Here is a 15,475-nt window from a genome sequence, read left to right on the forward strand (position 1 = left end):
TCTGAGGTCACCGGATTTCTCTGACGGAAGATCCTTCACTGCAGACGCATCAACAGTTCCGTCTGCCTGCCGGCCAAGGCATCTACTTGACTGGGACAACTTTCTTGCCGGACCATGTAAATGACGCCCTGAGGCTAGGACCAAAGTTTTGGTTGAAGGCCAATCTTAGCAAGACGGAAATCATGCCGCCGGTAAAACGCTCTGCCTCAAAGGCTAAAAGCGACGAAGCAGACACATGCCTCGTTGAAGGTATCGGCGCCTTACCAAGAAAAGTGCACACCAGAGCGCAAGTACCGATCTATTCCACTGCGGCCAGCTTTCGGGACGCCACACTCAAGCTGGTTGAATCTGGCAAGGAAGGATGCTTCGTCATCCTTTCCATGGTAGAAAACAAACACTGAGCCACTGAAGCTATCCACACTAACTTCGTGCGTGTCCAGTTAATCCTAAAGTAGTTTTAAAAAAGGCCACAAAAAGTTATGCGACGACAAGGGCTGGCTTCATCCGTAATGAAGGGCGACGACCTGAGCATTGCCATCTTCACCATAAAGACCCATAAAGAAGGTGACCCTTTTCGCGTTACCGTCTCCGAAAGGGACACATGGCAACACCAGGTGGGCTTGTACCTTCAACGTTCTCTTGCACCCTTGCCTGTTAAGAACCCATGTCTTCTCCGTAGCCCGCTTGACGTATTTTAGTTACGAAAAGACACAGCTCAAAATTTGCGCGAAGCCCATCGGCGTAAGCAATTTTTTTCTATTGATTTCCACACGCATCAATATGTGAAGCTCTAAATGAAAGTATTGAGGCCTACGGGGCTGTAAATCCCCAAAACGCTTGCGGAGCGAATGACTCCTTTTTTCATAGGCCATGGAGTCTCGACCTGAAATCCACCTTTGCAAGTTATGAAGAGGAGCTATACGTCCAAAAAGGTGTCTGCGTTGGGTTATGTTTGGCTCCAGCCCTCAGCGACTTATTTCCATACAATTATGACTGACGGTGATATAGATGAAGTCATTTAGCTCAGGGTGGATGTTTGGGAGAGTTGGTTGCTCATGATGAAAAACTGTAGCGCTCGAGACGAGGACACAACGAAGACGCATGTGTTGTCGCATGTGTTGTCGTCTTAGCGCATGTGTTGTCGTCTTCGTTGTGTCCTCGTCTCGAGCGCTACAGTTTTTCATCATTTAGCTCACTCGCGGGGTCAAAGTGACATCACAACAGCACGACTTCTGAGCATCATACCATAAAGCAAAATACTGGAACGAATAAGGGAACGTCGGCGGGAAGCTATACAAAGAGCTAGCGCTACCTGAAAATCGATTCAAAACTGCATCTGAAGTAGCCGATGACAGCCCTAACCCTACTGCAAAATTAAAAGGGGAGAATGGAAACGTGATGGCAGAAGCAATCTTCGTAGCCCGCGGGGAGCCGCTTAGCTCTGCTGATACAATAGCGGCGGCAGCCTTTGCAACCGGCGCTGTGCCGGACAATTCGGAATTCTGGTCCAATCTTGTGGACAAAGTTCAACAGAAACAGGATATTCTCTTTCGGGACGTAGGCGGCTAGAAGTAACTTCCGCCAGTTTGGTTCACTGGTCTGGCATGGTGCATTGTGGAATGTGCAAGCTGGTTTCTGACCTTGTGTGTGCAGGTTGAAATAACTGCTATGTGCGCTCATGCGTGCATATTGCTGGACTGATTGGACAGACGGCATACATGTGCTTGTGTGTGTGTAGTTTTGTTCTCGGACATCTTGGCTGAACTTTAATGTCCCACTAATAACAAGTGCCCTCGTCCCATTCTTGGATGGGAGGAGTGAAGTTCGCGGTGCTCTACATTGTTTGCCACATCCGGGTTCGCGAGAAAGGAATGCCCATTGCGTTTTTTTTTCTTCTGTCCTGTGCACAACTGAACTCACTACCCAGCAGGATAAGGGGAGGCCGGATAGCGGAGGATTCCGGGAAAACGGAAAAGGTCAAACCCCCTCCGGGAACGGATACGTGAGGTCGCATCCTGTTGGGCACGTTTTTGCGGCGAGGCGGATCCGCGTCACAGTGCGTGGCTTCTGTCCCATGTCTACAGCGGCGTGCGTTGACAGCTTGAGACGCGGTCAACAGGATATTGCCACGCTAGCTGCAGGCATGAAAACAGTTTGTAAGTGAGGGTACTGTACAGATGGGCTTTGAGGTGGCTTTCCTCGAACCTGGGTCAACTGGACGCTGAAACAACCTGCACCTTGGGAAAGCGAAAAAGTTCGCGAAACTCACGGGAGGAAAGAAGAAACCCCCGAAATCTGCATGGTGGAAAGTGTACATATTTGTACAGTGTTGGTTGATTGGTGATGTTTTCCTTTGCCCAATGATGTAGTGGTGGATGTTTGTGGTGTTACCTGATTGGTTACTGTTCCATCCGAAGGCGGGAACATAGGGCTTAAAACCAGCTGTTTCGGCGGGACTGAGGGCTGGTTTCGTCACGTAAAACTGCGAGTCATTCAAATGTAAATAAGTTTTCTCCTTGCTTGTATCTTTATTCGTTTCATTAATTGTTAATAAAAAGTTCACCTCTCCAGAAGAGTCCTCTAGCAACATGATTGAGAAATTTCTAATCTGCAAGACGCCAAACATCCTTCAACAATCATCATCAACACAATTTCCCTCTACAAGATCGAAGGGAAAATCAACTCTACTATTATAAAAAAAATTTGACGTTAATGGTCCTTTCTTTTGATACGAAGCAAAATCTTTTGTTAAAAGGTTTTTTATCGCTCGAATCGAGTAGTTAAGATTGGCATAAAAAAAAATGGGGAGTGTTTTTGGCGACAGCCAAAACGTAAATAGCAAGAAAAAATTCATTCCTGCCGAAGGGAGATTTGCGGATATATTGATTGCTACGCTGGAATATTGCAGTATATGAAAAAAATTGCGTTCATAAAGTCTTACCGTGAAAAATGCTTTTGTACTGAACTGCGGCTGATAAAATGAACAAAAAGCTCTGATTCTGCACTAAAAATTTTATTATATATACAAGGTTCTTTTTAGATACTGCATTCCACACTTAACAGTTCGCAGAGTGCCATCAGCTGCATGGTCCTCATAAACTTTAACAGTGCTTGATAATTATTTTCCCTTTATGTCGTGTACCACCGACAACTTGTATTGCTCCTTGTCTGAATCGCGTTCTGAATCTGCAAGTCGTGAACCGTATGAGGCCGTAAAGGGTACATGAAACTCTTTTGGAAGTAGCTATGAAATCCGCTCATTATGTAGAGTTAAGGTCACTGGTCGTTGCGTGTACACGTCCTAAATAGCCAGCCTGTGTTTTAGAAATAATGCTTAAAAATTCCCATTCCTGCGTCTCGCGCCGACGTTCGTTGTCGGTCTCTCGCGCGAATCTTGACACTCGACGTTGTGTGGCCCACGTGACAAGGGGGGGGGGCATGACCGGCCGGAGACGCCGGCACATCGTGCCGTGACAAGTGAGCGAGCAATCGTTCCCCCAAAAATACTGAACAGACGCTCAGGTGGTCTGATGTGATGAACTGCGTAAGTATAATGAGCTTTTAGGATGATGTTTTGCCATTTGCTGGGGCGCTATGCCGGAAGGCCCGAGTTTGACGCTCGCCCGAGTTTCATCCGAGTTTGCGATGACGGCAGTCAGTGAACGAAGATAGCGCGGAACGTGCGCAGGCATCGGACAATAAAATGTAGAGATAAAGCCACGTAAAGGCGATACAAGCGCACCCTGCGCGCCTCTTTCACACTTCAAACCCAATACACTGCGCAATACCAGGCCGCAGCGCTACCTGAAGTTATCAGCGCCATATCAGCAATAGCGAAATCGTGACTTCTCTGCTATCTATCTTCACACTCGCCGCTAGCTGTTTGACACGCCTTTTCGGGCGCGTCAAAGGCGTGTCTTCTCTTTCAGGCTCTATCTGTCTCTCCATTTCCGAAGACGAACAGTGCGCACTAGGTGCACCCTTGTATCAACCCCTTCTCTTCTCTCGAATACGTTAAAAGGCAACAGATAATATTATGAACATTTTGTTCATTCCCAAATATATTTTAAAATTTGAATCCAATAAAGCGTTGATGAAAAGTGTAGCTTTAGGAAATTAACAAAGATTTGACACTTTCTGCCGCTAGTGGCGATAGTGAGGCCATTGCTTGCAGCGTGGCTTGCATACGAACTACAGGTTTTCCCACTGAATTTAATCCTAGTGCCAGCAGAAATAATCTGAGCGCCGACAGATATAATTTGCCTGCCATGTAATTTAATTTCAGTGCCATGCACTTAATCTAAGCGCCAGCGTATTTAATCCAAGCGCCAACTCGGGCAATGCCAGCGCCAACCAATTTAATCCCAGTGCCAACGCAAATAATACAAGCGCCAGCTGTTTTAATCCACGTGCCAACCAATTTAATCCGCATGCGGAAAACGAATGCGGTAAACGAATGCGGTAGAATATTCCAGAGCGCAGAGCACAAATGCCAGAAATAAAGCGAAGTTAAGATAATTTCTGAGACCATGCAAGCCTGTGAGTCACATTCTCATGAACTATTTCGGTTTCTTCGCATACCTTGCAACATCAAAGAGCCACTAGCAGCTGTTAAACCTCAGTATTTGATGCAACTCTTGCGGCTTGTGACTGTCGTGTATTAATTAGTTGGGTAAGCACTGCTGATTATGGGTTGTCTTGTGCGCTGAATCTGCATGCTAGTTACAATTACGGCCTTAATACTGTTTTCATATTGCCGGCCATTTTCATGCAACCGGTGCGAAATGTTTTCGGGAGGCTCTGATAAAGATTCAACACCACTAGCAGAAACAAAAAGGGAGTAGTGTAATACAGAGTTCTTCCAGGTGGGACAAGTCATAGAACCGGAGTAACGGTTCTTCACTTTACGGTTTATTTAGTTTTAAAAGGGAAAGTGAGCGAAGGTACACCGGAGCTTACAGTCTAGGTCAAGAATGGCTACTAGCGGCTGCCTTATAGCGGTGTTAACAATCTAGGTTTATACAAGCACAGAAGGGGCCGTCTTTGAAATGCAGTTTTATTTTCTGTAGGACATTAGGTGGCGCAAAGTGTGACCTCACACTTTTTACATGTCATCTTCACGCAAAGCTGCTGGTACAAAAGAAAAGTTATGGCGGTCGAAAGCAGCGCACTCTACTCGCTGTACTTGCTGCATACAGTGTCGAGCAGCGTCGAGCAACAAACTGCGCCGATGCTCCCTTTTAGTCAGTCCGGGCGGAGTGGTGAGCGCCAAGTCTCTCCGCTCGCTGAGGAAAGCTTTGACTTCAGACTTGTACTTCGAAAACACTTCCTCTATAGGGTTAAAAAATGAGCTGTAAGGACCTTTTGACGGGTGTCAATAAATGTTATTTCTCTCTCTCTCTGTAAGGAGGCAGCCTCTTGATTGAGTGCGGCTGACTGGCCAGGATTGCCTGTTCTGCATGGCTGTGAGCGGGGGCATTATCAAAAATAAAAACGGCTTCTGAACCAGGCTCTTCACTTTCGACACGGGCTGATATATCGCTCAAAAATTCCTTAAACACGACCCAGTGAACCTTGTCGACAGCCGTCCAGTGTATGACACCATTTGCTGGCATACAGGCGATAATGTCATCAACGTAAAACCTGCGCAAGCGGGGTCCATCACACTGCAGCCACTGCGCGTATGCTTTGCGGGTGCGTTTCACGTCATCTCTGTTGCGGTCGATCGGCCTCTGAGTCACCAACTTCATAGCCATGCGCATCCAGTAGGCGATCAATGCTACTTGTGCTGATGGCAATTCCGGGCAATTCTTCTTCCACCGCCTGTTTGATTTGCTTCAGCGTGAAAGCAGGGTTGTTGCCCACAATATTTTTGAGAGCCGCTACAACCTCATTTCCGAATTTCTTCGATGTTCCGCCTTTCTTCAGCACCTCTCTATCGGTAGCTGCAATGGGCCTTGCTGTCTTTAAATGGATGCCCAGCGTGTCTGCCATTTTTTTTTTTTTCACATCTCCTCCACGCCTTGACACATCGAGAATTCTGGCCCTGTCATGTTCAGAGACTTTGCTGTTCTTTCTTCTTGGTGCATCTGGGGGCTTGAATGGCGGTCCTCGTTTTCGGTGTCCAATTAGGATGTAAGAGCACGGCTCATCGGCTTCCATGGAAGAAAATACTGCGCGTTAACGTCCATGCGAGATGAAGGAAAAGTCGTACACTATCACCTGCTTGTAGTATACGAGTGCGTACCACCACTGTCCAGCTCTACACCGTTGTGCAAATGCAGCCACAATGCGGCACACACAAACCCGTCTGCTTTGAAACTTTCTTGTCTTCTGTGTTTTTAACAATGTTTTTTTTACGTGCCTGAGAAATAAATCTTATTTCTTGAAAAAGAAAGTTCACAGATTTCTAGTAACGTGTGCACATATCTATGTCTTTTTCTGTTGTCCTAGCATATTTTGCAAAAGCAGACGACAATCCACAGGAAATGGAGGCGCAAAACTTGCCTTCTGCTTTGGAACTTTCCATCATTGGCTGTGTACCTTTTTTTCACATGAAACTACGTAGGACTCTAGGGTACGGTTTATTAACACTTTCTTTGACTATCTGACAAAATAATCGCATCTTTTATTAAAGACATGGATTCAATGTTCCATTATAAACAGTGTGTGCATTCGTGCCCTCCTCCGTCATAATAAAGAGCCAGTAAGCCATAGCACTGAGCCCCTGTGCAGCTTTTTAATGCTGATATTGTGCGCTTTAAACGGCGCTTTAAAACACTTGTATCAAAGCAGTGTTGGTTATAATATTGATGAAATCTATGCAATATGTGGACACTTCGCTCAGGCATCGCATGGTTTGAAAAATTATCTCATCTTTATTCCTGGCATTCGTGTTCTATGCTTTGGAGTCTTCTACAGAATTCGTTTTTCGAGTGTGGATTAAATTGGTTGGCACCTGGATTAAAACAGCTGGCGCACGTATTATTTGCGTTGGCACTGGGATTAAATTGGTTGGCGCTCGCATTGTTTGAGTTGGCGCTTGGATTAAATACGCTGGCGCGTGGATTAAATGTTTTGCACTCGGATTAAATTCATGGCACGCAGATTATATCAGTCAGCGCATAGATTATTTCCACTGGCACTAGGATCAAATTCAGTGGGAAAACCTGTAGAGCGGCATGCAGCCCACCGTGCCGAAAACGAGAGCTCCTGCGCTGACACGCCGCCGGTAGCGCTGCCTTCGACTGGAAAGACTGGGCAACTACTACACGCTGAATCTCTTAGTTTTCGGCCATTGCGATAATATATTTGATTGTGTCGTATATCAAACTATAACAGTCATGCATATTCCGGCTTGCATAATACACAAAAGCAAAAACTGAACTGTACTGCACCCCCCGCGTCACTGCTGCTCTCTGCAGTGACCTCAGGTGGAGTTCTCCGCTGCTACGGCCGCTGCCGCACCCCGCTATGGCCAACCATTGCTTTTAGTATACGCTCTTGGCGAATCTCAGCGGTAGAAATTGGCCGTGCGTGCGAGCGGCTGTGATGCGGTGTGAGAAAAAAATTGCTGTTTGGCTGTGTTCAATGATTCATTACGTATGCCTGGTGTGTGTGACGGCTCTTTAGTGCACTGCGGATTCGAAGAGCGTGCTACCCAGCGACACATCTCATCCTATGACATCTGACGCTGACTAAAAGCTGTGAAGGTGGTGGCGCGCGTATCTGCGTAGTATTTGTTTACGTCGCGCGCTTCAAGAGTTTGCGGACTGGTTTTGTCACTAACGTCGATCGCCGTTGTATACCGCAGTGACATCGCAATAATATTGTTCGGCCAGATGAGGGATCCTGTTTGTAATAATGGAATCGGACTTATAACAGAGAAATGTGTTGCGGTTGTGAAGTACGCAGTGCTTGCGTGCTGGAAATTACAAACTCTTTATTGCAATGGGTCTAGAGCGACGACCGTTTGTCGATCCCGGATGTGTTTGACACATTGATGCTGAGCTTTATCACCGATGAAAGGACGGCCAAGCCAAACACCTGTGATGCGATGTTGTTGGAGTAGGGCGGGCTCCAAGCACCGTTTCGTCATCGTCCTCCGTGTTTCACGACTTGCAAGCAGGTGTGACGCGCCGTCAGCGTTGTGCTGTGTCTTACGTGGTTGCAACAGGCTATAGTGTTGTGCAATCTTGTTATGCGAGCGAAGAAATCGTCGGCTGTCGCCACGTTGCGTGTCCTTCGCAGAGGTGCTTAGATTAATCAGCGATGATGTCCGTTTTGCCGGTCATATTTCGATGGTCAACATCGTCGATGTCTGTCAGGAATCAGCACAGCCGCGCAGCATACCTGTAGCCGGCAGGGATGTTGGGAGTGGCCTACCCATAGCGCGTACGCCTATAATTTATGTACGGCACGCCGGGGGCGTGACCAATGGTTTTGATTGACAGGTGAACTCGGATCTAAACTCGTGAACGGTGAAGTGCCCGAATTCATCTCGAGACTGTCATGGCGGCAGCAGCAGCAGCCTGGGTCATCGCTTCCTCTGACGGCAAATGTCAGTACGGCGGGCTGGACCCGTTTACTGCCATGGCCGACGACGAATTCCAGCGACATTTTCGCCTCTCCAAAACATCGGTACGATGCTTGTGTAAAGAGTTAGGCGACGACCCACGCCTGCGGAGAGTGCGTACAGGGCCTCATTCGCTTTCGGTCGAAGAGCAAGTCCTCTGCACCCTCCGGTTCTTCGCGACCGGGAGCTTCCAGGGGAGCGTCGGCGCAGACCGCTTTATTGGACGTCACCAAAGCACTGTGAGCCGCTGTGTTAGGGACGTCTCCGACGCGCTTATCGACGCGGCTGTGCAGAAGCGGTGGCTCGCTTTCCCCTCGACTGCAACCGAGCGTGCGTATATTAAGGAGAGTTTCCTTCTGCGCGGCGGCATCACAGAGAACAAGGTGAATGCGTCTACTAGCTGGCAATGAACAGAGAACAGTGAGTTGCGATTGACCGACTCTCAAATCTTGTGCACAAGTTTCATACAAAACTCCCATGACATGCCTGATATTGAGTGCTGCAATGAGACTTCTTGGGTGTTCGACTGGCTAGTCGAGGGCTATGGCTCCTGCAAAACATGGTGAAAAGAAGTGCATAAGATGCATGAAGAAAAGCAAATGTAGCAATCTGTTTAAAGTGTATTAAAGCGCTACATTTGATCATAATTTTCTGTTGAGTGCAAGCTGTGCAGCGATGCGTTAATTGCTTTCTCATCTCTATATATGCCATTTTGTTGGTGAGTGAAAATGGAAGAGTTTATGCTCTCTATGCAGTGTGCCTGCATGGTGAACTTACACATATGTAACAATTGGGTGGTGACACAGCTTCAGATTAAGCCTGCATGATGGGAAGCGTTCTTGTTTCAGGAAAGACAACAATGACAGAAATGGCAAGGACAAGTGGCAACAGCCAATCATTAATTTGCATGCTGTCCTCACCATGCTTTCAAGCATTGCACTGCTGCCCTCACACTGGTGCTGTCACATCATAACCATCACGTCGTCCTCGTCAAGCCATTTTCATTACATTGTAATCACGACTTAGCGTCATTCTCATCCTTGTAGATTGATCGAATTTAGTGCAATGCCTGGCCCAAATAATGCTGTTGAACAGGATAGGGGCCAAATAAATGGGCAACCCAAAGAGGAGATGCAGAAAACCTCACGTGTGCGTGATGGGCACACACACCATGCTAAAGGTGCCTTATTGAGCGCCATAAAGTAGAACCTCGAATATGCAGCAAGGTTTCCCAGCCTTTGATACAAAGCAGCTTCTCAAGGTGCATGTTGACTACCTTTTAATTTCATTCGGGCAGAACTTGTCTACGCTGATATTCAGAAGTTGGATTTCTTTTTACTGCCTGCTTCATAAAAGTGTCTAGATGCCTGGCAAAGAAAACCACTATGCACTTGGCAAGAACACTTCACATTAAAATTGCTGCACACACTGTTCTGCACTCACCAGTGTAGGGTCCTTCAAGAGCAGTGAAGGCCCACAACCCACCACACAGTCAAAGCTAACCAATGCAAGCACCCTTCCCACAATATTGGGCAGCTTTCCACCACCCGTTTCACTGAAATTGAGAACAAAACGCGTATGAGTGGACGTCATGCAAAAGCAATCCCCAGATGAAAAGTTACCCGTGCAAAATTATTACACGACCACCACTGCTACTATTCCTTCCTATCTACCTATCCATTCACTCCAGTGCGTTTAAAGTGAACAAAAGTTGCTAAAAATAAAAGTGATAGCGCGGCCTTGCGACTGTATGCTGGCACAATTAAGGAGTACAACGAATGAAGTGAATTTTATTGCGCACATAACGCAGAATTGCAAAGGAACTGTCGTTTTTTTTTTGTTTACAAATAATAACAGCAGTCTAACTTACCTGGTAGCGGCCGACACGACGCTCACGTCTTTCTTAATTTGTGCGACGAGTTCTGATCAAAACCGTCACCAACCTGCTGCATCTTTTACTGCGGGCCCCAATTCATTGAGGAGCTCTGCAACTTCTCGCCACAACCACTCTCTTTCGCACCCCGTAAAAGATGATAAGTCGCTGCTCCGTCTTGCTAAACAGGGATGCTGCTCAAGAAAGTCAAGCAGCTGTAATTTCTGGCGAACGGAAGCATGCCGTCCCGACCTACCCTTTTTCGCCGGAGGTGGTGTGGAGCTGCTTTCCGCCATGCTACTACGACAGCAATTGCCCACGGTGGAGGCGTGGCTTTGCTTTTAAGCACAGACTAACGCGTTTAAATTTTCGCGGTCTATTTCAAATTTTCGCGGGCTCACTTGAGACATGTGTCTATAAACGCCTTCTCAAAGACCGTCATTACGAATCTCACCTTAAAAACTTAAGAACCCGAGGAAAAGTGGCGACCTTTGGTTTCATGTCTAAGTAATGCAGTGCCTGTTTTTCGGCGCCCTACGCCGCGCCGTTTACGCTATCTAACTCGTCGCCATTGGCAGTCAGCTGATGACGGGACCGTAGCGTTGGTAGCGTTCCCTCGCGGTACAAAGCAAAATTTAATAATGCATGAATCGCTCTAAAGCGCTTTAAATCCAAATTTTGCACACTATAAAATGCTTATAGAGGTGTACTAAGTGCATTATAAAATTCAACGTTTGTCTAATTGCACACGCAATGCACTTGGTGGAGCGACACACAAATGAAAAGTGCACAGGCGGTTGGCTCACGTGACCCGTTCTTTGTAGACCGCCCAAGAAGCCCATGAAGTAGCTCCGATGTGATGATAAAGCACGGAATATATCCAGATAACCCAATAAAGTTGGAGGCGTGACGAGGGTGGGATTTTGTCTTGCTACCATTAGTTCACTCATCTGGGGGCGTCGCCAGAGCTCGGGTAGATTACGAGTTTGAGCAAACTCGGGCCTTCCAGCATAGCGCCCCTGGTGTGCCTTTTTGGCCGCATACCATTGGCTGAAAGTTGCGCCAACTATTTTCATTTTACTTTGGCTAGCTTTATGGAGCGTGATGTGCTCGGGGCAGCAGCACCCCACCGCTGCCACCAGTTGATGTGCTCGGGGATCGGGACCAGGGTCTTCACCGCATTAGGACGAAGCAGGCAGACTACGGAGAGAAGTATTTAGGAGGAATAGCAAGCTTGAAGGTTTATTTTACATTATGTACAGCCTTTGTCAAAAGTTTAGAGCCCAGGGGGTTTGCTTCTAAGCACTATTGTGGCGCTCCTGCAGCACTTGTGGAAATCCTACGCATCGGAGGGAGCAGGACCAAAAATCTTCTTACCTTCAGGAGATTTGGGACGATGAGGACGCATTACGAGCAAAGCAATGCAGCCCAGAAGCAAACCCTCTGGGCTCTAAACTTTTGACAAAGGCTGTACAGTAGCAAGGAGACCAAAGTCAGAAAATGGGGGAGGATGATCTGGCACCCCACAGATTGCTGCCTAAATGCAGTTCACATTCCCCAGGCGCCCAGCAAGGGAATCTGATCTCTGGTTGAGCGTCCAATGGGCTGCTAGCGTCTTCTTAGGCTCCGCCCTCCCCACGTGACCGCGCACACCGCACAGACACACACACACACACACACGGGCAAGGAGGAACTTGGCGTCTCTCAGTCGCGAACTGTTGGTTTTCCGCGGGCCGACCAGGCCCAAAGGTCGTTGTTGCTGTGTGTTGATCTTGATGGATGGGGACGCGAGCGCGGACCGCTCACACCGGTTACCTCTTCAGGGACAAATCAGCAGTGTCGCCCCTCCGCGTTGTCGGCTGCTGAGGGCGCACGCGGGTAATGAGTTAGCGGCGCCGTCGCCCCCACCGTCGTCGCCACTGGGTCTCGTCCGTCGGTCCACGGGCAGTCCGGGAGAAGCGCCGCACTCAGCCTCCCCGGCGAAGGTTGGTTGGTTGGTTGGTTTATGGGGTTTAACGTCCCAAAGCGACTAAGGCTATGAGAGACGCCGTAGTGGAGGGCTCCGGAAATTTCGACCACCTGGGGTTCTTTAACGTGCACTGACATCGCACAGTACACAGGCCTCGAATTTCTCCTCCAAAGAAATTCAGCCGCCGCGGCCGGGAAGCGAAGGGGATTAGACGCCTTTGTGTACGCCGACGCCGTCGCCAGTAGCTGCCCCACGCAGTGTCTCTTTCGTCTCCTCCGAACAGCAGCGCTTTTGGCCGCATACCTGATGGCGCCTGACTGGCTCGCCGTTCTCCGCTGGCTGGGCTTCCGATCATTACAAGCGGTAATGACTGTATGCTTTACGTCTGCTGCATTTACACTTAGCTTTAGTTTGGCAGCTTTTGTGGATCACTAATCATTTTTTTTGTGTTTTCACGCTTCTGCATTATACGCATTTCAACGTCCTTGACGAGGCTGGTAGGATCAGCTGATGATGCGTGCTTGTTGCCTTGATTCGCTGACGCCCGCTCGCTTTCGGCGCCACTTTTCATCTCCCAGCAGTCGGCACTCGCTTGAGGGCGTCGCTTCACCCACCTCTCCGCCTCCGTTGTTGAAAATTTGTCCTCTCGTCTCCCTTCAGGGGCAGTTTTCACGCTCATCTCACTGCAACTGCCGAAGGCTTCACTCGGCGGCCACGCAGAGACCCATGCCGTCATTTTGGCTAACGGGGCTCAGCTAATGCTCTTAACTGCGCTAGTTGGTTTACTGATTCCGACGTGATAACTAGCGCTAAAAAGATACGGACACAGAAAGAAGCAACAGGACACACGCTAGACTTGCACACTGCTTACGCAGTAAAACTTAATCGATTGAGCCACGTGACGCATTCGTGAAGGAGCGTAGTCTCGGCCTGTAATCTCTGCTTTCTGCCTGGGTCACTCAGATTATTAGCTGAGAGAAATAATGAAGAATGTTGTTCTTAGTCGCCGCCTATACTAGATCGAAAAGTTTTGCGGGAGAATGATGGTGATTTATATCTATCAGTCTTTCACTTTTCTTACCCTGGGTGTAAACCGTTTCAGGGGCCCTTTAAGGGCAAGGAAACGTCGTAGTAAAACTGGCTATCTGTTTGGCGAGCTTGGAAAATCTGGATAAACGCTTCTAGTTTGCGAGGAAGCCACCACGTACGTGTAGAATTGTGCTGCAGGTCAAAAATTACCGCTGGAATATTGAATCTTTGGTCACCCCGTTACTTCCCTATGGCCGTCAGAATCAAAGAGTAGAAGAGACAAGAAAAGAAATAAAAAATAAAATTGCCCACCCGCACAATCAGTCGGCGCGAGCGCAGAAAGCATTTTATAAGCAATATTCTGCAGCGCGTAGGAAGGGCAGGCCATCGGCATTAACTTCTTCGCGCACCATCTCAGCGTCCTCTTTAGTGTTCTCTCAAATAAAAACGAAACCACTCCCGCTGAGTTAAGCGCTCTTCGCTAGTGGAGGCCGAAAGATGGCGCTAGTTGGTGATATGGAGGAAAGCTGGGCATGTATGCCCCAAAGTCGTTCTAAGTGCTCAGCGTTTCTGGGCCCTCTGGGATATACACTTAGGGAATTAACGTCCACTGAGTTGTCGCCCACAGCGTTAACCTCCGAAATAATGAACAAGCGCTTACATGCGCTAGAGGCGATGTCAAATGAATTGTTCAAGATTTTTATGGTCTTTGCTTCCTAATACGTTCAGTTGTGCCGGCTGCTCGTTGCAATGCTCCGCTCCCAAGGCTGGTCGGGGTCGGACAGCGCCCCGGTGACACCGAAGGCGAATTAGCCGCTCTTCCTCCATTTCGCAAGAAGTCAATCTGTTTACCTTTAACCTCTGATCTGCATTTAAACACGACTCCAGTCGTTGCGGAGCCGCTGGCAGAACGTTGTGCAATTAGCGGATTTAAAGAGTGGGCAAAGCAACTCTGGGCATAAAATACGCGAAACGCGACGGCTACACTGCTCGATCTAATTAATTGCAAAGCTTTGAAATGGACCGCTTGAACCTCACGCGTTGAATTAGTTGTGTAAAACTCAGTTACATTATATACCATCACTTGCGAAAATGCACTAACGTGGACAGTGGCGCATACAAATAGACAAATCTTTTACAAATAGACAAATCGTTTGGCAACCATTTATGTTAAGAACGAAACAATGGATACCATGATCCTGACTGAACTAAAGAGTTGACTGTTATTAGCATGGCTATCGCAAAGGCTAGCCATGTGATATTCGACTACATCTGTTTAATAACGTGTTCTCCCTTGCTGAGATTAGATTGCTATGGTTTAATACGAGTTGTAAAAGTAAACGTGAGAATGTTAGCTCAGGCTTCAGCTATATGGATGTGTAGTATATAGGCACGAAGAATGTGCAAATAATTTCATGGCAGCGCCCACGCACCGATTTTGAAGTTGCTGCATATACAAACCAATAAAATGGCAAAATCTGCAGAGATGCCGCTTCAAACATTTAACACATTACAGAGGTGCTCAAGATACCGACAGATCACGCTTAGCAATCGGTATTTGTGCCGCAGAAATTAACAAATAAAAAGCGCAATTGTTTATGCCAGATTGTTTAACACTAATGAAATTGAGGTCCGCAATATCATTCTGGGTGAATTTTGCAAGTCATGTTAGCGTAATGGCGAGAAACATTTAAGATCGACTCTTTCCTAACATCGCCACAGTCCGTATCTGGTCAGCGTGGAGCGCAGTTCCAGATTTGACGATCGCACCACTGCCATTGAGTTCTCACAAGAGTACGCACGGCGGCCTGCGAATTTAGCAGAACCGCAGGAAAGAAGAAATAGGTGCGCTGAGCACTAATTGGCTATTCATCGCTTCTTCAGAAGATTTCTCGCGAGCTTCTCGCCAGCAGCGGAGGAGGAAGAGGGACAATGTCCAATTATTGTATTAGAGTTAATTGAAGACGCCAAGGTAAAAAAGAAACGCGAAAAGAAGCACTAAAGGAGGTACAATAAGAGCAATACAAGC

The 15,475-nt window shown here is 47.7% G+C and overlaps 1 protein-coding gene across 1 annotated transcript in view; it reads left to right on the forward strand.

Annotated features, from left to right (window-relative positions):
* Positions 1-509: 509 nt before the first annotated feature.
* The window catches only part of LOC149350490 (uncharacterized), a 77,638-nt gene continuing 62,672 nt past the window's right edge, over positions 510-15,475 (forward strand). The window contains exon 1 of the mRNA XM_089575543.1: positions 510-564. Coding sequence (XP_089431669.1) covers positions 510-564 — 55 coding nt within the window. The remainder of the gene's footprint in view (positions 565-15,475) is intronic.

This window comes from Amblyomma mixtum, chromosome 3, assembly GCF_055824585.1.
Source record: "Amblyomma mixtum isolate Tamu chromosome 3, ASM5582458v1, whole genome shotgun sequence".
In the NCBI taxonomy this organism is placed as follows: domain Eukaryota; kingdom Metazoa; phylum Arthropoda; class Arachnida; order Ixodida; family Ixodidae; genus Amblyomma; species Amblyomma mixtum.